The sequence below is a fragment of the Plasmodium cynomolgi genome, chromosome 11, assembly GCF_000321355.1.
Source record: "Plasmodium cynomolgi strain B DNA, chromosome 11, whole genome shotgun sequence".
In the NCBI taxonomy this organism is placed as follows: Eukaryota; Apicomplexa; class Aconoidasida; order Haemosporida; family Plasmodiidae; genus Plasmodium; species Plasmodium cynomolgi.
The window spans coordinates 1,095,627-1,122,617 of NC_020404.1; the positions used below are offsets into that span (position 1 = coordinate 1,095,627).

The 26,991-nt window shown below is 43.9% G+C and overlaps 5 protein-coding genes across 5 annotated transcripts; 4 read left to right on the top strand and 1 right to left on the bottom strand.

The window, feature by feature from the left end:
* Nucleotides 1-2,785: 2,785 nt before the first annotated feature.
* On the top strand, nt 2,786-9,214 carry PCYB_113400 (protein kinase; the record flags this gene model as incomplete). The annotated part of the gene is made up of 2 exons (XM_004223219.1): nt 2,786-3,078; nt 3,376-9,214. The coding sequence occupies 2 exons, from the start codon at nt 2,786-2,788 to the stop codon at nt 9,212-9,214; spliced, it is 6,132 nt and encodes a 2,043-aa protein (XP_004223267.1).
* Nucleotides 9,215-12,035: 2,821 nt separating this feature from the next.
* PCYB_113410 (ATP-dependent DEAD box helicase) lies at nt 12,036-14,147 on the top strand (the record flags this gene model as incomplete). Its single annotated transcript, XM_004223220.1, has 2 exons — nt 12,036-13,611; nt 13,966-14,147. Coding segments are annotated over 2 exons (1,757 nt in total), but the record flags the coding sequence as incomplete, so codon positions are not given.
* A 929-nt stretch (nt 14,148-15,076) lies between these two features.
* Nucleotides 15,077-16,943, bottom strand: PCYB_113420 (hypothetical protein; the record flags this gene model as incomplete). The annotated part of the gene is made up of 3 exons (XM_004223221.1): nt 15,077-15,158; nt 15,259-15,580; nt 15,668-16,943. The coding sequence occupies 3 exons, from the start codon at nt 16,941-16,943 to the stop codon at nt 15,077-15,079; spliced, it is 1,680 nt and encodes a 559-aa protein (XP_004223269.1).
* Nucleotides 16,944-19,212: 2,269 nt separating this feature from the next.
* PCYB_113430 (superoxide dismutase) lies at nt 19,213-21,753 on the top strand (the record flags this gene model as incomplete). Its single annotated transcript, XM_004223222.1, has 10 exons — nt 19,213-19,237; nt 19,356-19,402; nt 19,460-19,472; nt 19,741-19,916; nt 20,104-20,194; nt 20,402-20,446; nt 20,534-20,575; nt 20,765-20,908; nt 21,104-21,223; nt 21,695-21,753. 10 exons carry the CDS (start codon nt 19,213-19,215, stop codon nt 21,751-21,753), a joined length of 762 nt encoding a protein of 253 aa, XP_004223270.1.
* A 2,095-nt stretch (nt 21,754-23,848) lies between these two features.
* On the top strand, nt 23,849-25,141 carry PCYB_113440 (RNA-binding protein mei2 homologue; the record flags this gene model as incomplete). The annotated part of the gene is made up of 2 exons (XM_004223223.1): nt 23,849-24,349; nt 24,605-25,141. The coding sequence occupies 2 exons, from the start codon at nt 23,849-23,851 to the stop codon at nt 25,139-25,141; spliced, it is 1,038 nt and encodes a 345-aa protein (XP_004223271.1).
* Nucleotides 25,142-26,991: the final 1,850 nt, after the last annotated feature.

Here is a 26,991-nt window from a genome sequence, read left to right on the forward strand (position 1 = left end):
AAAAAAAAAGATAGTAATATATAATAGAAGCTAAGTTAGCTCCTTCTTCCATGCCCTTCATTCTTCGATTTTATAAAATTATAAAGAGAGAAGCAACGCATATATAATATATGTATATATATATATATACGTATTTATGTATATATTTATTTATGTATATATTTATTTATGTATATTTTTTTTATATACATATACTACCGTCGTTAGATTTCTATTTGTACATTTGATTCGTTTGTTCATATTAAAAATTTTTTTTTCCCTTTTTTATAATTTTGTAAAGATAAAAATCACAGCATATTATATGCACATAGATGTACAACTGCTTGTGCATATACATAAGAGCATAACGCATAATGCCATGTACGTGATATATGCTTTTTGAGCGTTCACGTATGTGCTACATACGTTGATAAGTAGTCATGCGGAGTGTATATATGTATATATATTATGTATATATATATGAATATATATGCATATATATATGTATATATGCTCATGTGCGAAGGCGTGGCCGTATTGCATCATCGCGTAGGGCTACACTCGAGCAACTGCAGGGGGCTTATAGCCCTTTGTCGCCGTCCTCGCGTCATGTTAAAGAACATGGCTTTCCCGCATAGCAGTGTTAGCAGTGTTAGCCTGCGCCCAAGTAGCCATCTCGATATGTGCGTTTAGATGCACAGGTAGAGAGTCGGCACGCACGGTGAACGCGTGATGTGCGGCCATCCCTGCACACAGCAAGTCACTGCGAAGTGTTACTTAAGTACCTATGTGCATCCTACCAAGATAACACCTATATGTAATTTCCCACATGCACGCTTAATTTTGTGAGCTACATATAAATGATGCCTACGCGTTGTAAAACATACGCTTAGGTAGAGAGAGGAGAGGAGACTAAGACACTCCCTTTATGCAACCATCATGCGTGCGTTGTGAATTCCACGATTCAGTGTTGTGATCATCCTGCTGTACAGATGCGCACCCCTTTTAAGAATTCACCTTTTCTTGCGTTGAGCCCCGCGTGTGTTCACATCGCACGAATGTGAGTCTGCAGTAACATCGCAGTGTGTAGACGCATGCACGCCTGTGCATGTGAATATGCATATGTGTATTTATATATATAGATATGCTCACTGTGCTTACTCCTGTGGGGAGGCTTCTTATGCACACCCCTTTTCAAACGCATAGTGACACATACACGTCGCGTAAAAGAACACACACACTCACGCTGTAGCGTTTTAGTAGATGCATTTGTTTTGTGTTCCGCCCCCGAAGCTCTAGTGTATTCACTATTTTTTTTCTTTTCTTTTTTCTTTTTTTTTTTTCACATCCCTGCTGTAGGAGCAACGAATTGTGCAGTATCTGCGCTAACCGCATTTGTGTACTTATCGAAAAATTAACTTCCTTCATGATGCACTAAAAATTAGGTTTTATTTTTATTTTTTATTTTATTAACCCCTTTTAATGTAGACCCCTTCTCATAAAGTTTATTTAATCCTGCCCATTTGTCTGAGCGTGTTTTTCTTACGTATGTGCAACGGTGGATCCGTCGCATATCACATTCCGTTTTGGTTATACAGTAGCTTGCATCTCGTTCACGCGCAGACCTATGTGCAATTGTACATGCGTATGTGAATAGCATCGAACGGGAGTGCCTATGTGTACCCTTCAGTGGCTATTGTCTCCTTCCACATGTGCAAAGGAGAGCTCAGCCTTGAACGGGAAAAGGTTTTGGCTTCACGGAGTTTTCTCCTTTTTATAGTGCACCCCATCTAAGCACATTCGTGTAAAAATACGCATCAGTTAAGTTTTTATTTTCCTCATTTTTTTTTTTTTTTTCTCGCCTTTGAAATCCTGATGACATAAATGGGATTGCATGTGCTATACCCACAGTAAAAGTATCTCCCCTATTTGTGTTTCGTTTTGTGCATGCATAAAACGGACAGGCATAATTAGTTTCGTGAGTGTCTGTAGGTTATGCCTACGTGCTTACGCGGGATCACAGCGGTGTGTACTCTGCTTACATTGATCATATTTTGTTGCGTTGTTTTAGAATTGTAATAACTTCTACTTGGCATTTGCGCTCTGTAGGAGTATGTCCCGTTGTACAAGGACCGATATGCCGTCTAACTTGATTTTTATTAATTTGTATGCAGGCATACGTAGCACGCTGCTTGTATGTTAATATATATATGCTTGTCGAAATCGCGTGGCTATCGCTTCTTCAGTGCCGTTTTTTTTTTATAACCCCTTTTGTGAACTGAAGTGTATACTCTGAGGGGAGGTGGCCAACAGGTTCATACACACAAACGTGGAGTTGCATATCTGTTGCTCACCGTTGGATGTTACCTTTGGGAAAGGTGCCTCTGAGGAAATATAAAAAAAAAAGGAAAGCACAGAATCACACACACAGGCAAGTGCGTATATATAATAATCACCCTTTCAAAGGTCAAAGGTACTCATTCTGCGCCCTCTAAAAAACGGGACACCATATAGCGCATCTGTAGTAAGTGTCGGAGAGACCCTACACGCAACGTATACATTGTTATTCAAACGTACAGTTACATCCTTTCACGTTTGAACCCATCTGTCCAATTTGTACAAAAACTAATAATGCACATTGGGGTAACATTCCGAGGCGTTCCGGTTGTCTCAAATAAATGAAAAAAAAAAAAAAAAAAAAAGTGATACAACGGAATTGTAGCGAAGACGTGCACTCATCACGGTGAAGTAAAACCAACGTGGAGACCAAAACAAAGATTAACCCCATCGTAAGACAAAAAAAAAAATGTTCAAAGGAAGCAGCAACAAAATGAACGAGCACTCATTTTATGGAAACCCAAATGATCAGAATTTGAGTGACCACCACCCGAAGAACGCCAACAGTGTTTTCTGTAACAACATCATTTCGAGGAAAGAATTTAATAAGGACTTTCTGCGGAGTAGAAATTTTTTGGAGGAAGAAAATCTCAAGGGGGGGGGTAGTGGAAACAACGGCATGGTGTACGTGAACAGTCATGGGGAGTTAGTCCACCTGGACTACAGCGGGCACGCCGCCCATAGGGGCATCAAGGGGCACAGGTGCAGCGGGCATGTTGGCGGGCATGTGAGCGGCCATGTGAGCGGCCATGTGAGCGGCCATGTGAGCGGCCATGTGAGCGGCCATGTGAGCGGCCATGTGAGCGGCCATGTGAGCGGCCATGTAAGCGGCCATGTAAGCGGCCATGTAAGCGGCCATGTTAACGGTCACGTTAGCAATCACGTTAACGGCCATGCTAGCAATCACGTTAACGGTCACGCAAGCAATCACGTTAACGGTCACGCTAGCAATCACATTAACGGTCACGCTAGCAATCGCGTTAGCGGCCATTTTAGCAGACCCAGCTTGAACGGAAGCAACGCCTTCAAAAAGATTTCCCATAGCCAATCTGAATACATACACACGGACTTGTTTGGAGACAAAACCAATATGCAGCAGAGCCCAAGTCTAAGCAACAGCCCCCCCCTGAACAACCCACCTACTAACAACTGCAACGTTAGTGCCAACGAAATAATGAGCAAGCGATTATTTATCAATAACCTCATCGAAATAAAGGAAAAACTTAACAACATCAAAAGAGAGAGGATGGAATATGAGAAGGAGGACGAAGCGAAGGAAGAGGAGGAGAATGGGAACTACATGGTCCATTTAAAAAGTTACGAGAAAATGAAAAACGCATATTCGTTGACGAATGTAAATAAGGTGCAGGATAAAATTATGAACAAGATGAAGGTCCAGGAGGAGAAAAAAAAAATGGCGTACAATAACTTTTTTGAGGATGGCGGGGGGGATGTGGACTACCCCAGCGGTCGTCCCAGCCACCCATCGCAGCAGAAGCAGCAGTATGTCAATATCGAAAGAAGGAAAAGCGCCGAGCAGAGGGATGAAGAGAGCAACTACGTCTTTTACGACTTGAAGCAATACCTGGGGGAGAACCACCGGCAGAAGAAGGGCTACTTTGCGGTGAATGCGGGTTATGAGAGGAAGCAGGGGGAAAGGCCAGGCGATCGGCTATGCGATAGATTATGCGATCGGGTAGGAGAGCAACTGAATGACCCCCTGCACGATCGGAAGTACGATAACTACTTGGACCGAAAGTGTGACAATTTGCACGATCGCCATTTCGAAAAATTCCTTGTCAAGGAAGAAGACGAAGAAGAGGAGCAGAAGGAAAAGCAAAGTAAATACAAGCAGCTTCAGAAAATGGAGAGAGGAGTCGTTGGAACTCACGACCATATGATGATGATGATGTTGGAACAGGAAGGTATGCAAAACGCTATGCAGAAAAATCAAAGCGTCTCAAAAATACTGTATACAAACAATTTGAAGGGCCTTAAGATGGTCGATAATGTTATGTTCTGTCCATCTCCAGAAGACACCAATATTAGTGGAAAGAAAAACGTACCAACGATGATATACTTGGGGGGGTCTGATTCCTCCCCAGGAGTAGCCGCTATTGGGGGTGGCCCCTGTGGCAACGTGTTTCACGATAGCAAAGCATTTCACGATAGCAACGTGTACGACGTGAGGACCAGCCTATACCTGAGCAAGGGAGTAAGGGATGAAGATAATTTGAAGAAAATGCTCAGCGCCAGCACGAAGAAGGTTTTAAATTTTGAGGAGGACTATCGGTTGCCTTCATCCGAGGGGCATAAGCTGTACAAGAGTAAAAAAAACGGAGGAGGTGCAGGCTGCATCGAAAGCGGAGCAGGTTGCATCGAAAACGGAGCAGGTTACATCGAAAACGGAGCAGGGACACAGATTGGAACGGCATCAACGCCATTAAAGAATGAAGCTGAAATTTATGTCGGCAAAAGTTGCAGCTGTGCAAATTATGGTAAGAAGAAAGGAGGAGTCGTCGCTGCCGCCGCAGCTGTAGCGGGAGGGAGCAATTCCGGAGATCACCTAAAAAAGGGGACAGGAAAGAGCGAACAGAACGGGAAGGTGTTTGAACATGTTAAGGGAAGCGGAACGGGAGGCAACACAGACATGCGAGTGGATAACCATAAAGGGGAAAAAAACGTATGCAGGAAAAATAGCGCAGCATCTATGAGCAACAACATCAATTTGAACGCATCTGACACAGACCTTAATGGAAACAAAAACTCGAGCGAGAAAAGAAACTCTTATGATAACAACAACGGAAATAATGTAGATAACACAGTAGCATACTTTAAAGAAAACTGCATAAGTAATGAAAACGTGGTGTACGACGAGGAGAAAAAAATCTTCAAAACTAAGGAAAACTGTAATATTAAAATATATAGGAGAAGTCTAGAAAAAGAGAAAATGCTCAACTTTCCGTTAATCCATTTGGGTGAAAATGACGTTATAGTGAAGAGGATAAAATTATACTACCCCTTGAGGAATGAAAATATATTTACAAATATTTCAAAAATTATTTTTATGACAAATACGAATATCTGCTCATTGTATCTTAGTGACTCGTATCTTATTCATTATGACGATGTTAAAATTCACTCCTACCTTTCTAAGGGAGGATTTGGAGTTGTTTACAAGGGCGTCCTTTTGAGGAAAGTCAAAAAATGCGAGCTCATGTATGGCGCCACTGGGAAGTACAGCAAGGCGTTGTCAAACCAGCAAAGCGTAAAGGGGCTAGGCACAGCTAACGCAGTTAACGCAGTTAGCGGAGTTAGCGCAGTTAGCGGCGTTAGTGGTGAGGCTGGAGGAAGAACAGAGGGGAGGAAAAGCACACATAGGCAATTGAACGAGGAGGAGGAGGATGACGAGGATGAGGAAGAGGATGAATACGGACAGGAGCAACAACTGGAAGAGCAGCGAGATGTGCTCCACGCGGGGGCCGAGGACAATCACGTGGATGCAGTAAATCAAGACGGCTCCAGCAACTACGCAGATAATAACAATAGCAATGTGCAGGATGGCGCAGAATCGAAGGGGAACTCAGGCAATGGCAGCGGACCAAATGGAAGCAACCCTAAGAGTAGCTCCCCTAAGGGTAGTGGCCCAAACAAGCAGTTCCCCATGAAGAAGAAAAAAAGCCACAATAGTGATAGCAGCAAGCTTAGCAGAAGCACCAAAAAGTTGTGTAATCTGCGAAACCAGTTGATCGAGAAAATATTCGACACGTTCAACAACCCGATCAGCCCCAACGGGGGTGGGAGTGCAGGTGGCACCATTGACGGCAATGGCGTGAACGGTGAGTACCCCGTCAGAGGCGCAGGAACAGGGCAGGCGCGGGAGAAACGGGACGTCGACGAACAGCCGGAAGAGGAAGAGGAAGAAGAAGAAGAGGATGCAGACGATGAAGAAGGCGCAGACGAAGAAGAAGGCGCAGATGAAGGAGAAGGCGCAGATGAAGGAGAAGACGCAGACGAAGGAGAAGGCGCAGACGAAGCAGAAGAAAAAAAGGAACACAAAAAAAACAATTCTGCCATCGAGAATATTCTAAAAAGTTGGGATGATAAGTACAACGAGCAGCAGAAAAAAAAAGCGAGCAATCACGAGGGTTATAACGTGAACAAAGAGACTGAGGGTGGCATGTTTCTGAGGAAGGGCCACAAGTCGGGCAGAGGCAATGTGCACCCAGGGGAAGACGCGGAAGATGATGAGGACGGGGCAGGTGCCGAGGACGGAGCAGAGGCGGATAAAAACCCAGCACAGAAGCGCAGAGACGACGAGGAAGTAGCCGAAAAAATGGACCTGAAAAAGGGCGCCAATTGTATACACGTACAGGAAATAAGAAAATTAAAAAAAAAAATGCTCAACTTGATATATTCCAAAAAAACAAACGACAAAATAATAATTGACAGAGATGAATTTTTTGTAGAAGCCAAAAAAATTCTTTATAAGTTAAAAATGATGAATAACACAGAGTTGGAAAAAAACTACCATGAAGAAATCATTGCCTACTTGTTGCTAGACGTGTACCATAATAACATGGCGTACAAAAATAGCCTCTCCTTCCTCTACGTAAAAAGCAAAAATATAATAACCTACGGAATGAATAAAGAAAGCCTCTATATATTTGACAATAAAAATATTTTCCACTACTACAGTGATAAATGCATTTTCAAAATTGTGTTTATTGATGAGCACAAGGAACTTAAGAGGTACCAGAACCTGACTGTTTTTAATGTGCTAAATAATGAAAGGATGATGAAGAGCTCATCTATCCTCAAATACGAAATTAATAAGCATAAGAATGGGCTCAATAAATTAGCCATTATTCCCTTTAGCAAGATGAACATGAGTCACCTTCTCAATGCCCTAATATTTGGTTTTTTGAAATTTCTTTTCAATTTGAGGAAAAAGTATCACAAGCAGCCGAATAATTGCTCCTGTTACCCCCAAGCGGAGGAAATGCAGAGTAATCCAAACGCTAATTCTTTGAACAGAACGGTGGAGACAGAACAAGTGAACCAGGCGAGCAGCACAAATAATAACGCCTTTTTCTCTAACCTAAAGTATACCAACTCGGATGCGTGTGGTGGAGGCAGCGGAGGAGGTGCTCTCAATTTTAATAAGGAAGATAGAGACGCCATCATCCTGCAGGAGAAAATTAACATGCTTGATGAGTTCATCTGCTGCAACTATGAGGAAGTCAGTGCGGACTATGCTGGAGGGAGAAGCAGGATGATGGGTGGGGGAAGCGGCAACAACGAGAGGAGTGACGAGACGGAGAATAACAACGGGGCTGGAAGCGGCGCAGGAAGTGGTGGTGGTGGAAGTGCCGGAACTGCCTATGGAAGCAGCGGACGAAGCAACAACGTACAGAGAGACGAGACAGACAAAATGGGAAGCACAAATAAGGCGAACATGCACCTGAGCAATAACGGCGCGGGAAGCAGCACCCTATTGAACACCAACAATACCGACGAGTGCAAAACTACCATGCTGATGAATGGGTCTAGGAACAAAACTGCTTTTAAGGAGTATGCCAACGAGCGGGAGTACAACTACGGTCCGAAGGTGAGTAACCGGGAGGGGGAGCAGCAGCATCTGGAGGATGTGGGCGTCGAACACAGCGATAAGGAGGAGGTGGAGGAAGGCAAAGAAGGGGAAAGAGTAGAAAGAGAAGAAGAAGAGGGAGGCGAAGGAGTCGAAGGAGGCGAAGTGGGCGAAGTGGGCGAAGTGGGCGAAGGAGAGGAGGAAGAAAGAGCTTCTCAGTCCCCCTCTCGCGCGGGAAGGAAAGGAAACGGTGCAGGAGAAAAGGGATTACCTGAGGTGAAGAATGCAGCGAGCATGAGGGCGGCGAAAGGTTCAAGAGGTAGGGTAGATGCGAAAGGGGTTAAAAACGCCAAGGTGACATCGTTATCCGTGGAAGGAAAAAATGGGATGAAAAGAAAATCAGGGGCGGATGGGAAAGGTGTGAAAAATGTGACAACAGACGTGAAGGCAGAAGCGCCTGAGGGGAGAAGTCTAATGAACGAATCGGCAAAAGGAGGAGATGAAGAACCATGTGAAGAAAGCGAAGAAGTGGTACAGGTAAAGATCCCAGTGGCTATAAAAATACACGATCTGAAAGACAGCAAAAATTTAAAAAACTTTTTAAGAGAAATTGAAATATATAAAAATATTCAACGTCCAAATATTTGTACCTTCTATGGAATATGCATCCGATCAAATAAATTAATGTTGCTGTTGGAGTACTACCCTAAGGGAAATTTATTTAATTTTTTAAAAAATAAAAATAAAATTCACAAGAAGCAGAGACTAGCTTGGGCATCCGAAATGTGTTATATTGTCCACGGATTCCATGCACATAACCCTCCTGTAATTAATGGAGATATAAAAACATCCAACGTTTTAATTGACAATAATATGCACCTAGTTATGTGCGATTTTGGTAAAGCTAGATTTAAGAATTCAAAGCTTTACAGTAATTTTGGCTCCTATAGATATATGGCTCCTGAAACGTTTAGCTGTACATCCGAAGTGACAGAAAAAATTGACATATGGAGCTTGGCATGCTGCATTGTTGAAATATTTTCGAGCAAATACCCATACTATAATTTATCGAAGAATGTAAAGATCCGACATGAGTTGCTGGTTAATAAGAAGACTCCACATATTCCGAACTTTTTACCCAACTCGATGAAGAAATGCCTGCAGAGGTGCTTCAGCTTCACCCCCGAGGAGAGACCCTGCGCTTACGAGATGTACAAGTGTTTGAAGAAGATTAAGGTTGTCGAGTGATGACCCGACGGGACAGGGAAGGAGGACCGGACACCCCCCCCGTCTGAGGGCACGTCCAATCTTGTGCGCGTGTTGCAAAACCGTTTGGTGGTTCACTCTTTTCCGCGTAGCGCGAAATAGGGGGAAAAAAAAATATTAAAATAAAAAAAAAATAAAAAAAAAAAAAAAAAAAAAACCAATTTGACTGTACAGGAAAAAAGACCTAAGGGGGGTGCTTAACCGGGAACAGAGACTATGCAATTTTGAGCAGCCCCACATTCCTCCGTAACACTAATTAGCTTTTCATTTTTTTAACCTGCCCAGCGCATCACGCAAAAAAAAAAAACGCTCAATATGTATATACTATACTGTGCTCAACGCTGCACTGTGGTATTCCGAGCGATTCATTCAAGCGCTTGTTGGCATGGTAAGCACAACATGTCCGATTTAGTTAGTTACCCCACACACACCCAATGCATTAACGGGCAAGCGGTCCTTCTTAATACTTATATTATTCCCCTAGGTTTGAAGAGGGGGGTGGACTACGCGCGCGTGCCTTAATTAAATTTACACCTTTTGAGCAACCCGCGCTTGCCCACCCAAATGCGCGCAAACCCACAAGCATATATTACCATACATCATGAGCATAGTTATTTACATAACAATACACATACATGTATATGCACATACCTGCATAGGTACGTGCGTGCCAAAATGGTTCGCACGTTTCCACGCTGTCTGACTCAACTGTTTTCAACCACATACGTATTTTTATCCCCCCTCCACACATAGACGTGCAAATGTTTTAAGCACCCATGTGAGATGTGGGGGTGCGAGTATGTAAATTTTTTCGTCTTGTGTATCCTTTTAATTTTTTTAAAGAGACACACAATTTATATATATTAAAACTTTTTTTTTTAATTAACCTGTTGGCTACTTCATGGGAGAGAGTGCACAGCGAGCATGTGTAAACCGAACTCTCCCTCATCACACGCGTATCATTTTAATGGACACCCCCAAAAAAGGGAAAGGATGTAGGAAGGATATTTTATGCGATCCATTCTGTTGGCATAAAATTTACTGAGGGATTTTTTTTTTCCACTTTGGAGAAAATTTAGGGAGGCCTCAAAAGTCGTTCATTATAGGTGTACAAACAGCACACGCACGTTTAAAAATTTTTTTTTTAATTTTTCTGCAAATTTAGAGAAGGGTAAATTCTTCACATGCACGTTGGTCGCGCGGTGTGGTGGTGCGTGTTGACGTGGCGGTTCTTCCCCATTGCATGTAGCGTCGTAGCAGCATGGGAAAAAAAAAAGTTGTGTCGACGCATTTGAAGGAACTACTAACTATACAGGATAAGAAGCATTCTTACCCTTTTCTCAACTGGGCCATTAGAGTGATTAAATTTCTTTTTTTTTTTTACTCTTTTGAAACTGCCAAAAGTACAATCAAGTTTTTATAGGTGCATGAGCCTTTTTATGCGTACACCCCCCTTGGCTTCCTTTACGATCGATGCTTTCCTGATCAGTCGCAAGGGGGTTGCCGCCACGGTGGGTATATGCCAAAGTGGGAGAGTTTCTTCCAATATGTGCCTGCTAACCATATGTGTTGTTCATCCTGAGAGGAGGAGGATTATGAACCGCTAGACCAGCATGAAAATAACCCATGGGATAAGCTCTGTTTTTGGACTGCCTTTTTTCTTCACATGACAATTTCGGCAGTTTAAGGGGGGGGGAAGAGATTCCTCCGGTAAAGTATCCCTCACAAAAATGAAAAGGAATGTACGTAGCGGGAGGCAGTACACCCGTAACATCCTGGTGAGGTAAAATCACATTATGGTCAGCAGAGTTACGAACCACCGGTCCATGTAGGAGGCCTACAAAAGGTGGTGCTCCACTCCAATGGGAGGATTCATTTTTTTGCCAAAGAGCGTAGGACATCCTCGCAAATACGTTTGTTACGTTTGTTACGTTCGTAGTTGTTTTCCATTTGGGAGTTTCCCCCACCTAGGATACACTCCGTTGTTGCCCCGTTTTAAACCATTTGGGGAAGATAAAAATGTTGCAATGTTTTGTGCGGACTTGCCGGAGGGGGAGGGGGGTCGTTCCCCATGGGCAGATGCGACTGATTGGAAGCTTGAGAGGAGGGGGAGCAGCATCGACGAGCGTAGGCCAGAACGAAGACAACGCGGCGGGTGGGGCGACGGATCGGGGGACGTATGGGGAGACGTATCGGGCGACGGATCGGGGGACGTATGGGGAGACGTATCGAGGGACGTATCGGGCGACGCATCGGAGGACGGACAGCGCAATGGATCACGTGGCAACCCACCCCGCTGAGCACCCTGCTCCCCCCTGCGAGAACCTCGTCGCTGAAAAAATAACCGAAGATTACCGGAGGGCGCAACGGCTAATCCCACTAAGCGAAAACGAACTGCAAAAAATAAGAAACGTCCTAATTAGGGTTGTAACTAACGAGGAGATGCAACGCCAAGTTATGCGTTCGTGTAACATCCCCAGTTTTTTTTTGCAGGACATTCATGTGCGAAACGATTTTTTGGAGCACCTCCGGGGAGACACAGCACGTGCGTTCGAGCTGAGGGAGTTTCTGCAAAACGAGGAGGAAGAACCAAAAGACGGGAAGACCAAAAGAGAGATCATGAAGTATGCTAAGCTATTAGCCATTTTCCAGGGGTTCATAAAAAAGCATTACTACAAGCAGTGGATTTTTTATGAACATGTGAAGCGAATGTGCGACTTTAGCGAGTTGAGCGAACTGGTGAAAAAAAAAAAAAAAAAAAAAAAGCGAGGAAGTTGCATTTGTACGTTGGACCAACGAACAGCGGAAAGACGTATGAAGCTTTTCAAAGTTTGTGTAAATCAAGTAATGGGTTGTATTGTGCGCCTTTACGAATCCTGGCATGGGAAATCCACAAAAAATTAATTAAACTGAATAAAATCACCAGCTTATTAACAGGTCAAGAATTAATTAAAAAAAAAAATGCAACACATACAGTTTGCACAGTCGAAATGACTCCACTAGATAGACAATACGACTGTGTTGTCATTGACGAAATTCAGATGATTAATCATGATACGAGAGGATGTGCATGGACAAATGTTCTTCTAAACTTGGACTGTGAAGAGATATACCTCTGTGGAAGTGACAATATAATCAGTTTGGTGAAAAAATTAGCAGACCTTTTAGAAGACCAATTAATTATAAAGCGATTCGAACGGTTAACAGATTTGCATGTGGAGGAAAATACAGTGGAATGGGAAAAACTCAAGACGGGAGATTGTGTAATTACTTTCTCCAGAAATAGCATCATGCTGTTAAAGAATCGTTTGGAGCGATTGAATAAACGAGTTTTTGTAATTTATGGAAGTTTGCCCCCGGAAATAAAGCGCATGCAGGTGGAGTCCTTCAATCGATGCTGTGCAGGGGAAGGAAGCATAGGAGAAGCGGACGAGAATGAAAAAGCAGAACTACCCCCCTCCACCTGTGACAAGAAAAAACAAACCATTTTAATCGCTACGGATGTCATAGGTATGGGGGTGAACATTAATATCAGAAGAATAATATTTTATTCTTTGCAAAAATTCGATGGAGATAGATTAAGACATTTATACGCTTCAGAAGTACTACAGATAGCTGGGAGGGCTGGAAGATATCATCATGGTATTAGAGAACCCATAACTGGTTACGTTACTTGTGTTTATGCACATGATTTAAGCATTATTAAAAGAATTTTTAAGAACCAAAATGATGGTGTGCTGGATGGAAAAGGGTTGGAAAATAGCCATTCGGAGAATTCTACTTTTACACAGATTTGTGGTCAGCACGTTGGGTCCTCGAACGATTTAAGAAGAAATGATGATGAGGGAAGATATCCAAATGGGCAGGGTAGTGATGCTCAGTTGAACGTGTCACAACACAACGCACATGTAGCACTATTCGGGGAAATTACTCCTTCCTCCAAAGGGAACATATTAAAAAATTCCCATTTTGTGGATCCCCTTCTTTTTCAACAAAGAGAAAGAAAAAACAACACCTGTACAAAGGCAGGTTTTTTTCCTGATTTTAACATGATAAATAAATTGAAAAAAATGCTAGAGTATGAACACAAAGCAAAGGTAGAACTGCATGAAATTATGAGTATACTAGTGGACTACGCAAAGCTTAATGAAGATTATTTTTTCCTGACGAAGAATTATAACCAAATGATACTCATTGCTAAATTTTTAAAAGACATAAAACTGGACAGCGAAACTCTTTTTGTGTATACCCTTTCCCCGATAAACGTCAATGATATTAATATGTTAACTACGCTGAGAACCTTTGCTTTATGTCATGAGCTGCTAAATTTTGTGGATTTTTTTGAGTGTATAAATCGAGATATTGTGCCTACTACTACAGTGGGGGGGGGTGATCAGTTAAGAGGGGGGCGTAGCTACTCGGGCGCGCTCACGGGTTGCTTACCTTTCCAGGCAGGCTCCCTCGCCCCGAATAGCGGCATCGCGGTTAGCGGCACCGAGAATAGCGGCATAGCGAACAGCAGCACCGCGATCAGCAGAACCGCAGTCAGCAGCACCGCGATCAGCAGCACCGCAATCAGCAGCACCGCGATCAGCAGCACCGCGATCAGCAGAACCGCAATCAGCAGCACCGCAATCAGCAGCACCGACTGGTTAGATCATAAACAGAGTGAGGGAGAATTATCAACCTGTCGCTTCACTGGGGAGAGTTACACTCCCTCGATGACGCAGCAGAGTGCAATTCGCCTTGACTTCCCCTTAAGCGCAACTCCATTCAACGTCTCACCGGGCTATTCCAACCATCCACACATGGGGATAGAGGAATGCCTCAGCGTGCTGGAGCTTTATTATGAAATAATCGACCTGTACTGCTGGTTACATACAAAGTTCCCAAGCATTTATACAAACATAGATTCAGTAAATGACGAAAAAAAAAAATTTCCAACGCACTTGTACACGTGTTGGCACAGTCATGCGAGGGGGAGGTGGGCGTTGGTGGGGGAACCGCTGCAAGGGAAATAGTAAACGGTGTGCCGCTCCAAAGGGAGCTACGCTGCAATAGAGACCACGAACAGGGCTCCGCTGCAACGATGTCGTAAAATGGGGCAATACTGCAAAAAAGACCCGAGAGAGAACGCCTCAACCGCGACGGCGCTAGCTTAAAAATGTCGAATGTGTCTCCTGTGATAAGTCAATTAATTCTGTCGCGGAGGAGAGGCTGTTGCATGCGCACGCGCGCCACGAGCAGATTTATGCCTAGCTAAGCGTTCGCGTTTGCCTAGCTATGTATTCGCACTTGCCTAGCTAACTGTTCGCGTTTGCCTAGCTAAGTGTTCCCGTTTACCTAGCTACGTGTTCGCGCTTGCCTAGCGAATGGTGCCTCCTTGCCCGCTTTTTTTCGTGACGTACGTGAGCAAACTGTATTTTCTTACCTTTTGTGAGCTGCTGCCTCCGCCATGCAAGCAATCTTGCACACATTCTGCGAATTCAAAACTGGGCCCGTTCCTCGAAACAACGCCTTTTCCCGCAAAATTGCACCCATCCCTGCAAAGTGCTCTCCTTCTTACCCAAACTGCTTCTCTCCCCCCAAGCGCTCATGTAACATTCGCGCCGTCCTGGTTGTTCACGCCTTCAGATGGCAAGGGAGGCGGGTTGGTGTCAGGCGCAGCCGCGTGCGCCAGCATATCTTCCGGGTAGCCCATGGGCATTTGCGGCCAACCTGTAAAAAGAGGGCATCAATTTTACGAAGTGCGTATAATTGTGGAAGCACATCAGACAAAAAAAGAAGAAAAAAAGACCAACGTGATGAGAACAATGAGTGCGGTAGATCCACGCGCATAATTCATCACGTATGGGATCGTTTTCTTACCTGGAAAACCCTGCATATAGAGTGGGTCCATGGGTAGCTGCTGGCCAGGAGCCATCTGCTGACCATTGGGGAAAGGCACAGAACCACCTTGTACCATACCGTTATTCATAAAAGGGAAATTAAAAAAATTGGGTAACATAGGGAGGGGCGGATTTAACGGAATATTATTCGCATTTTGGTAATTCGATCCTGATGCATTAAAATTCTTATTGTTAGAATTCTTTTGAGAATTGCTTCTCCCATTTTTGGAGTGCGAGTCGTAAAAGTTTGATGACGGACTTGCATTCATTAGTTCATCTGTAAAAGCATTGTTATTCTGCCCCAAGGGGATAAGATTTGGATTATTTTTATTTTTACTGTTCATTGGAGGAGGCATAATCCCGTTATTAAAATTTTTGTTATTTTTACTACCCTTTCCTCCTCTCCCCCCTCGGGTACTTCTCCCATTTGCGTTGCTGCCTGGGAAGATGGTGCTCAGATCTGCAAAATTAGGTGTGGGGTCGTTGAATGTATCCATATGTATATCGCCTAACGTGGTGTGGCTGCCTGATGGGGGAGGGAAGTCACTCGTCGCATTGGCTCCCGTAGCATAGATATTTTCATTTCCATTTTTAATCAAATCTTTCGAGGTGGATTTGTCTCCGTTTTCTTTATCTGGATTCAGTTCGTTCATCATTCTTTGATATTCCAAGTCGATTTTTATTTTCTCAGTCCTAGACGTTTGTCCATAGGGCATGATCCCTCTCGGTTTATCGTATGGTGGTGGTGGCATGGTAGAGGGAGGGGCTGGAATATTTCCAACGATGCCACTGTTAGCGGAGGTGGTGCCCTTTTCCGAGGAGGGGTCCAAATCCGCCTTGGTATTATTATGCTTAGCCAACTTGCAGTCAAGCGTTATATGTCCATGGTCCCCACAAAGGGTACACTTAATTTCTGGTTTCTTAAAATTTTGGAGATTCATATTTTCGGGGCACTCGAACGTCATGTGCGAAGTAGAGTTACACATGGAACATCGCTGTGCCTCTAACTGATTTAAGTTAATACCATTGACTAGTGCCAGTTGTTCTAGTCCCTTTTTTTTATACTCATCATGTAATGGATGGAAGGGGTCCAACAATGGAGTAATTAAGCTGACGGCCTTCTCAACACATTCTTCATTGTCAGCAGAGATGTGTACATGCTTAGGCATATTAGCTTCAATTTCTGTTTGGTGGTCCGTTTTTTTTCCTTCTTTTAGTGTACCCTTACCACGGATACTTATTTGTGCACCACTCTCTGCCTCCAACCTCTTATGGTTGCATCCCCTAGGGCCAATAATTAATCCCATAAAATTGTATTCAGGATATTTATCAATTGGTATTTCAATTTTTCTTACTTTTTTAATTGGCTTATAATTTGGGGGGGCTACGAACCCATCGACATGCTTTAGCAGGTATTCCACCAACCTGTGGTACTCCTCAATCATGCAATTTTTTACTCTCGCTTCTCTTGTATTTATTCTACTTCCGTTTTTATCGTAAATAGGAGGTGGAGATGGTGGTCGAATGTCCGGGTCTACATATTCTAGCTCCCCTTTATTTAGTTTCTTTGTCAATTCGTCATATCTCTGTTCGCGGAGAAACTGGTCAAGTTGGGAGGGACTTAACCCTGGGGGTAAATCCACAAAGGGGAGAGGTAAGTACGGCTTGGTTTCTTCTGGTCCCCATTTGCTTGGCACTACTTTGTTTTCTATGTTGGTACTTGCAGAGCTGTTTCCCCACCTCGACTTTTTTTTGGACGTTTCGTCGCTCAGCTTTTCCACGGGGGAGAGGTTGACGAGGGCTACCAGCGGGTCGTAGTACATGTTTGCGGGGGAGAGGGGCGAAATGGTGGGGAAGTGGAGTGGACGTGGAGTGGAAGTAGTGCAACGACCTGACAGAGTGACGTCCTCCCTCTACGAACAAAAACAGAAGCTCCCTTCTGCTATGTACTGGGCTGCCACCCGTTCCCCCTTGCGAGTACGCACTTGGGTAGAGCCTCCCTTTGGTAGGATATATATATATATATGTACATATATACATATATACGCTCCTGCGCGAGAGCGGAATGCCACACTCACTTGGCTGACTTGTTTTACGCACGCCCCAGTTGTAAGTCCGGTTGGGTGAACTGGATCGTTCGCGCGAGTCTTCTCGGTCCAACCGCTCAAACACGAGGGTCTCCGGCGATCAGGCACATGGTCTTGCCAGCCCCCCGTACAGTGTTCGCTCAAAAGAGTATCTTACAATCATGCGAAGTGGCACTTATGTCTCCCCTACTGAGCTCCTACCAGCATACCATTTCGCTAAAACTTCTGTATATGTCGCAGTTGGGCACGCAGGCGCAATGCGGGAACAAGAAGCTTTCCCGAAGTGGGTTTTTTCCCAAGGAAGCAGCGGAGAGGCAGTGGCACTCGCAGTGGAAGTGACAAGATTTGTCAAGGTGAACGCATAAGAGTATACAAGTATGCATACACGAATGCGTATGTACAAATATATTTTGGGGGAAGGGGCAAAATATGCGCTTAAAAAATGGCTAGTTACTTTTTTTTTTGTAACCTTTGGCCGCAAATTCCTCCTTTTGCATAAGTTAGCGGTTATTTTTTAATTTAATTTAATTACGTTGCTCTGTTTTGTTACTCTGCTATGAATGTATTTATATGCATTGTATGTATTGTTCGCATTGTATGTATTATTCGCATTGTATGCATTATGTGATTTTTTTTTTTTTTTTTTTTTTTGCCATTTTTAAGGGGGAAGGTAAGGCGCAGCATTGGACGAACGGTACAAAAAAGGTTCGAAAAAAAAGCGGAGGGCGTATAGTATCTAGTGGGGCTACATTATCCATTTTGCCGCTCCCCATAGCGGAGAAACCATAAATATATTATGCTATGCATGAGGGAGACCTGCATGACGTACATATAAATATATTTTTTATGTTTGTACAAGTGCATACCTACGCTGTACTTTATGCATGCCCTTTTTGTGGGGCACCAGTTTTTTTTATTTTCCTGCTCGCGTAACTTTTAAGTGTTCATTTGCGGGGAAGGTATTTCCCCCCCCTCCTACTTATGCTTCCCCTTTTTTCGGCGCAACCGTCACGGCGTCCTAACGATAAAAAGAGAAGAAGTAGATTAGGCGATCGTGCGAACCATGATCAGACGGGGAGGCGTATTCAGGGGAAATATTCATTTTTGCGGCAGAGCCCTTTTTTCAGCTTTATATAATAGGGTAAATCCAAACTGGTGGCTCAAATGTGGGAACTAGCCAATCCGACAATTTGGAAATGCGCTTAAATTCGTTTGGATTCTTTTTCTTTATTTCTTTAAATGCCCGTTCAGTCTTTCGGCACAAGGGACTCTTCCTCCGTTCACATGCATATTCGTCGCCATTTTTATCGAGCTGCATGGCGCCCAACCCTCGCGCTGAGGGGGGACCCCGAGGAAGCGTTCCAAGGCGACGTTCCTCTTAAACGTGAAACACAAAGGGACATCATCAGTATGTAAAGAAGAACAAACAAAAGGCTGGACGAATTGTTCTCCCTTCCCCCCTCTATGCTCCAAACATATTTTGTTCTTTTGGCTATTAAGACGGCACAAGGTGTTCCTCCCTAATTTGTTTCTTCCCTTTTTCGTTTATCAAAAAATGGAGATTCAATAATAACGATATATATATGTGGTTGTATTTCTCTTTTTTGTTTTTTTTTTCACTCGGTTATATTTAACTGAGGGGCGTATGTAACTTGAGGTTGCACAGAAATGTGCTATTTAGCGAAGGGTGGGAAAAGAAAAGAAAAAATGGGCTTGAAAAATGGCCTTCAAAAATGGGCTTGAAAAATGGCCTTCAAAAATGGGCTTGAAAAATGGCCTTCAAAAATGGGCTTGAAAAATGGCCTTCAAAAATGGCCTTGAAAAATGGGCTTGAAAAATGGACTTGAAATATGGCCTTCAAAAATGGCCTTCAAAAATAGCCTTGACAAATAACGGTAAAAAATGGGTGTGCAAAATGGGGGCGCGAAATGGCGGCCAAAATTAGCCATCCCTTGAGGGGACACAAAATGACTGACTTTTTTTGCCTTCCTAAGGGGAACACAGAATGGCCACCAATTTTGCTACACCAAGTAGGAACACAAGATGAACCGTGAAAGGCTCTGCACCCTCACCTACATTTTTTAAAAAATATTTTCTGATTCTCTTCGTTGGATGTTAAATTTGAGCTACCCCCACTCCTTTCTCCAGGATCGTTCTCGCAAAATGCTATGCATTACAACTCTGTGCTGCTGATGGTTTGAAAATGGCTGCATTTAAAGTTTTTTTTTTTTTTTTTTTTTCTTCTTGAGCAGGGGATATTGAGAGGTTCTAAGCGAGGCCATTCGTTGGCCATGACCGATTCACCGCGCACCCGTGTGTGTACGTTATTGCGCGGCAGCACGCACTCATGTGCTTGGTGAAGCATCGCCCCTTCACCGCCGCTTTTCACCGTCTCTTTTCACCGCCGCTTTTCACCGTCTCTTTTCACCGCCTCTTTTCACCGTCTCTTTTCACCGCCTCCTTTCACCGCCCCTTTTCACCGTTGCTTCTCCCCACCTTCACCTCTTTTTCCTCTTTGCTGCCCCCACCGCAGGCGCTCGGGGACTCAAAAGAGCCGACAAGCTGGGATACCTATCCTTCTTCGGCCGGCCATCTGAAGTGAAAAATGAGTCCAAATGTGCATCCAAAGTAGACGACATGCTGTATGACAGCTGGGGAGTTAAACCCTTGTGGGAGTCGAAACCGTTTTCCTTAATGAAGCTTCCATTCGTAATACATGCATCCTCACTCGAGCAAAAGTGACTGCAAAAGGGACTGCAAAAGTCACTACAGTTGCGCCTAAGGAGGCATCCGTATATTCACTTGCTCATATTACTCGTGCTCGCTACGCGTCCCCCCCACCTACAAACAACTGCTCACAACTGCTCACAATTGCACACCACTACCATCCTTTCAGAGCCCCCAAAGCATGTCTCCCTTCCTCAGTGAAGAATCGGTGAAATACCACTACAGCAAGCACCACGCCACCTACGTCAAGAACTTAAATAGTACTGAATGAGAGGCGACAAAATTGTCTTGTCTCCATTTGGACGTGCATTGTGTTCCAGGGAAACGTCCTACTTTTGTAACCGCTCGTTTGGGCATTTCATTTTTCCTCCATTTTGAGTAGAATAATGCACAGTTTTTGTTCGTGTCCGACATTTCACCACTTTTTTTTTTTATCAATTTTTTTTTTTTTTAATTTCCCCTTCCAGATTTAGCCGATCAGCATGGTGAACTGAGGAACCTGACCTTGGAAGGTCCGTCAGCGTGTTTTATCGCGACAGATGGGGTGACCTCTTAAATATAAAATTATTTTTTTCTTTTTTTTTTTCCACCCCCGTCAGAGGTGATAGGAAGATATTCCGGATCGATTTATAACAATGCAGGTAATGCTGCATTTTGAGAGAGTGCACTGAATGGAAATTTTTTTTGGAAAATGTTTCGCCTGGCTACTCCTTTGTGCATTCGTCCCTTTACACAATTCGAAGTCGATGTACGTGCATGTCATGATGACTGTTCATTTGGTGTGCACCTCTCCTTGGTCGCTATCACATCACCGTCAACCATTTCCACAGCCCAAATTTTTAACCACAACTTCTTTTGGTTGGGACTGAAGGAGCATGGAGGTGGGAAGCCTTACGGAGAAATAAAGAACAAAATCGAAGAGTCCTTTACTACCTTTGAAAATTTTAAAGACGCCTTTTTGAAGGAAGCATCAGGTATTTTGCAGCTTCCACGTTGGTGCGGCACATCAGTGAGACACGTTCGCGTGGCACATCAGAGAGACACGTTCACGTGGAACATCAGCGAGACACGTTCACGTGGCACATCAGTGAGACACGTTCGCGTGTCATATCCCCCATGGAACACTCGTGAGACCTACTCTTTTCCCTTCCTATCACTTTCCCTTGAAGGCCATTTTGGGAGTGGCTGGATATGGTTAATAATGAAGGACAAAAAGCTGACCATCTATCAAGGACACGACGCCGATAATCCCATAAAAGGGAACGTTGGCCACCCCATCCTAACCCTAGGTAAGGGCAACTGCAGTGAGGTGAAAAAGTTGTTACCATCTCCATCGTAGCAGCCCTCCACTAGACCACTTTTTAAAAAAGATCAACTCCTCAGCAAAGCACAATTGTGTATAAATTTGTGTTTCCTCGTATTGCATGGCTATATTTTTCTTTCTTTTTTTTTTTCTTTTTTTTTTTTTTCCTTTCTTTTTGCAGACGTTTGGGAGCATGCTTACTACGTGGATTACAAAAATGCCAGAGGGGACTACGTGAAAGGTGCGTAGGGGGCGAAAAAAAAAAAAAAAAAAACTCCACACATGCAGAGCGTTGCGTGTATGTGCATACATCCTGTAGCGTACTGATGGATGCACATGCAGATATATCACGCCTTTTTTTGTCTTCCTCCGATGCGTGTTTAATGAAAAGCAGCGGAAAAGGTCCACTCACCCGTTTTGCTTGCCCTCTTCACCCATCCACTCCCCCCACCCGCAGAATGGCTGAACAAGGTTAACTGGGATTTTGCCAACTACAACTTATCAGCAATAAATTAGCCAAAAGGGAAAAGTACAAAAAATAGGAAAAAGCGAATATGTGAAAGGGAAAAAATGTGAAATGAAAACAGCTCTTCATTTTTGCGTCCACCTTTGACGCAGCAAGTAAGGGTCCCTATTTCGTAGCGACTCTTTTCATCACTTCTGCTTTTTTTTTTGGAATAGCCCAAACTTGTGTATATACACCTTCGACTAGCATGTATTTTTATGCTCATGTAAGTTTTAAAACTTTGCGAATTTATTCGTCGCTCTTTTTTTTGAGAGAGAGCACAGCAACTGTTGATTACTTCTCAACCAAAAAAAAGAAATCCCAAATGGGGAGTGATCAATTGGAAGGACAACATATAGAGACGTGCGCGTCGATCGTTTTTATGGTCCCCGTTCCTAGTTCCACTGGGTTACTTACATGGAAAGGAAATATTCATCGCTTCGTGTCTTCATCATCCCATTCGCGTCATCGTCTTAATGGCTACATTTTCTTTTGTGAAAATATGCCTTTTCGCAAAACGGTCTAATTTTGTTTAGTGCATAGGATAAGCATGTCTGCTATGATCAGTTTTCATTTTTTTCTTCATCCTATGGAAGGATGCCTTAAAAGGAGCGAACCTCATTTGTGTGTGTGGGTTATTTAAATTATGTTTCTTCGTAGCTGGGTGAACTGCCACTCATTTCACGTCCGCCTATTTCACATCACTGCACTGTGTTGACCGGTTGTTATTTCGTTTTTCTCGGCCTTCTCTATTCGTATCTCTACCCCACCACGAACCTTTTCCGAATGGTGCCTTGCGTGAAGGAAGAAGGCCCTTTTCGCTTTTCTTACTTTTTGCCTTTGCTTAATTCGGCAGATTGCGGAGATGGGCTCAGGTACCTCTGCGGGGGAGGTGCGTGTGTGCGGAGGAGAAAGTGGTAAAGCGGCCATTGGGTAGGGTCCCTACATGGCAGTGTCGTTACATGGCAGTGTCCCTACATGGCAGTGTCGTTACATGGCAGTGTCGCTACATGGTAGTGTCCCAACTTGGTAGCGTCATAACCCGTAACCAAAGGCGCGCTTCATGCGAATGCCTACAAGGTGGAACTCTTTCAGGGCCCCCCCCTACTCCACACAACACACGCCAACTGTCAGATGGGGATTCGAAAATATTTGCAAAAATAAAAATCGCGTAAAGATTATTCCTCCATTATTTCATCTTTACAATGTATCTTAAAAAAAAAAAAAAAAAAAGAAAAATTAAAGCACACACCCAATTTTATTTTCCCTTTTACCTTGCCTTTTTTTTTTTTTTTTTTTGCAGTGCCCGAAAATTGTACCGGTCGTTCGGAATAGTCTTACTGCAGTTTTGTTGATCAAGGCAGATGCGGCGCAGGAAAGGCGGGAAAAATTGCCACATTTCTGTTGGAAAGGTGGCATAATATAGCAGAACATGGCATAATATCGCATAAAGTCGTAGCAAATCACAGCAAAACGTATGAAATCGCTGCAGTACCACTGTCGTGCCTCCTCGGTAGCACCCCAACGCCACCTTAACATTTCCGCGAAGCTTACAAAAAATTATGAACAAAGAGTCAATTTTTTCCCAAGTTAACACCACCTCCAGTGTGCGCGTGCATAGAGAACTCTCCCTCCCCCCCCTGCACATGTCCAAGGAATGTAAGGAGGTGAAAATAAAGCGAAAAATAAACAGCCCGAATAGATCACCAGCCAGGCTTAACATCGAATCATTCTAGGTCAAGAGAGAAGAGAAGGGGAAGAAACTGAGGCACAAAATAGAGGAGCAAAATAAACAGAATAGAACAAACGGAAGAGAAAAAAAAAAAAAAAGAAAGATCGTGGAATAGCTCCAAGTGTTTCCATTGCCGCTCAAATCTGTAACATTTGTGTCGCGTCAGGGGGTAGAATCTACCTGTGTGTGGACGTTAGCAGAGTGTAAAACCTGCCTGCCCGTGGAAGCTACCCCTGTGTGTACTCCCCGTGTGTATCCCCTGTTTGTATCCCCCGTGTGTATCCCCTGTTTGTATCCCCCGTGTGTATCCCCTGTTTGTATCCCCCGTGTGTATCCCCCGTGATAACAGGGCCAAGGCAAAACGGCGCGCCAAAATGAATTCCCACCTGCGGGAGAGCAATTTCACAAGCAGGCAAAGTGACGCAAAGAAAAAAGGGAAGGACAAAACAACCGTACACATAAAGAATACATATATTTCTCCATACGTCTTGTATAACAACAGAAAGGGAAACAACGAAAATGAGTTTGCAAAGCTGAACAACCTCTTAACGAATGAAAAGAACCGAGTGTTTATTAAGCATAAATTAAACTACTTCAAAGATGGCATTCATGAGAAAAAAATTTTAAGATACGCCTTAATTAATGAGCTAAATTTAAAGTGCTTTGAGAATAGGGGGAATGCATGCGAACTGAATAGCATCACCACCATGATTCGCATGAACTCTGACTTTGGGAGCGACAAGGAGCAGGGCGTGGCTGCGCGAGAGAAAGCAGACTTGGTTGGCAATATAAAGGAGCTCACCATTATTCGGAGCGAGGATATAATTCGTGGTGGGGGCATCATCCGCAGCGAGGAATTTATCAGCAGCAAGGATGTGCTGCGCCGTGGGGATGTGCTACGCAGCGGAGATGTGCTGCGCCGCGGGGATGTGCTACGCCGCGGAGATGTGCTACGCCGCGGGGATGTGTTACGCAGCAGGGATGTGTTACGCAGCGGGGATGTGCTACACAGCGGAGATGTACTACTCCGCGGGGATGTACTACTCCGTGGGGATGTGCTACTCCACGGAGGAGGCATTAACAATGAGAAGACAAGTGACAGCGCAGAAAAAAGGGGCGTCCCCTTTAAGACATACCCGAGTGACGAAAAGGAATGTAACTGCTTTGGTTATAGTAACTACTACGGGGATAGAGCGGATGTGCCCAGTTCGCTGTGTTGCCTTCCGACGAGTGGGATATATACAAGGGGGGCCAGTAGAACTGTCAAGGAGTCCCTAACAAAAGGTATCAACAAAGCTGACGTACATACGAAGAGTATTAATCGCCTGAACAACTCATGCACAAAACATAGTCACACAGAAAAAAGCACAAATGATGTAGTGTACAAATGTGAAGACTCCATTCCTTTGGGTACCATACTCAATATACATAACCTAGACAATAATAATACGAATATCCTAACGACGGTAATGTTGAGAAATATTCCCAATAAGTACACACAGAAAATGCTGATGAATGTGATGAATGAACATTTTAAAGGACTGTATGATTTTTTTATCTTCCAATTGATTTCCGCAATAAATGTAACGTTGGCTATGCCTTTATCAATTTTATACATCCGTATTATGCTGAACTGTTCATACGATTTTTTAATAATTACAAATTGAATGCTTTTAAAAGCAACAAAGTGTGCAGTGTTACTTGGGGAAGAGTACAAGGGCTGAAGGCTAACATCGAACACTACAGGAATTCTGCTATCATGACTATTCCCATCCCGCAGTATAAGCCTATGCTGTTTCAAAATGGGATTTCCGTCTCTTGGCCCGAGTCCGACGGGCCCCTACCCGCCATTAAACTGCGTTCGCAGAAGTACTGACTGGCTGGCAGGTTGGCTAACTGGCTGGCAGGTTGGCAGGCTAACTGGCTGGCAGGTTGGCAGGCTAACTGGCTGGCAGGTTGGCAGGCTAACTGGCTGGCAGGTTGGCTAACTGGCTGGCAGGTTGGCTGTTTGACTGGCAGGTTGGCTAACTGGCTGACTGGCTAACTGGCTAACTGGCTGACTGGCTAACTGGCTAACTGGCTAACTGCCTTAGTGTGTGTATGTGGGGGGCACCTTACGCTGAGGGGGTGATCGTGGTGAACAAGTGTGTGGTTATCCATGTGCCGCCCCTACGCAGATATGGTCATCACTGTCTGCAAGTGGGTCCGTTAACCTCCACCCCCCGTGTTCGTTCTGCGAAAAGGTTGCTCCCCCAGTGGAAGAAAACTGTCAATCTTGTCGCTAAAAAAATATGCCTCTCGTGTGTCCATCTAGTATGTTAATTGTTTTTTTTTTTCTTCTTTCTTTTTTTCTTCTTTTTTTTTTTTCTTTTTTTTTTTTTTCTTTTCTTTTCCTTTTTTTTCTCTCTTTTTTCCTATCCGTGCTGAAATGCCTGCATGACAAACAGTGCACGCGAGTAGGACATTTCCTGCGTAAGTCCCGCAGCGCGCGAAAGTTGTGGATTCCCCCAGGCGCGCACGCCCGTCTGCAAACATGCAAACGAGCATACATGCACATATGTATACGCACACACAGTTGCAAAGCTTCACCCGCTGTTGGATGTGATCGCGATTTTATTTGATGAACGCGTTGTTTTTTTCTCCCCTTTTTTGCCATTTTTGCCTTCTTTGCCTTTTTTGCCTTTTTTTGCCTATTTTGCCTTTTTTTCCCCTTTTTTGCCTTTTTTTCCCCTTTTCTGTCTTTTTTTTCCCTTTTTTGCCTTTTTTTTCCCTTTGAATGAGCTCCCCTTTGCCACATTTGCACATGCCCCCGCTCCATAGGGGTTAAGTGGCGGTGGTGCTCCCATGTACATGCTTATTACCCACCATGGCTGCTTCATCCTTTACCTAAACAAATTAAATGATCCTTTGTGAATAACCCTTTTGTGCATTCTAAGGGTTGCTCCAAATGACCATTTCGATATGCAAACGGGGGGTAGTATATGCCCTCGCACCGCTCATCAGTGTTACGTTCCTTTTCCGTGGAGGATACTTACCTTGCCCCTCACCCCCATCGGTGTTACGTTCCTCTTCCGTGGGGAGTCCCTCATTTGTGTTGTATGGCGACTGTGTAGTGCGTCCATTTCTGCACAAAAGGAACTGCGAAATTTGATATGCATGATTAAGCTACCGCTTCAATTTTTGCCTCATCTAACTGGACCCGATGAAAGGTATTTTTTTTCTTCCATGTGTTGCTACTCGTTAAGAAGCACGCCATGTGTAACAAATCCGGATGGCTTGGACACACTACGGAGAAGTGAAGAGGGCCTCAGAAAAAAAAAAAAAAAAAAACAATCCAAAATGGTTGCAACAAGGATGAAATACTACCACAAATAGGCGTGTTATGTGTATCAGTGTAGCGCCCAACTAGGTGACTCATGATCTGGAGAGAGAAACTACACAACGCAGGAAGTTTGATTTGATCTCCGCACTTAACCCAATTGGCAAAAAAAAAAAAAAAAAAAAAAAAAACACAAAA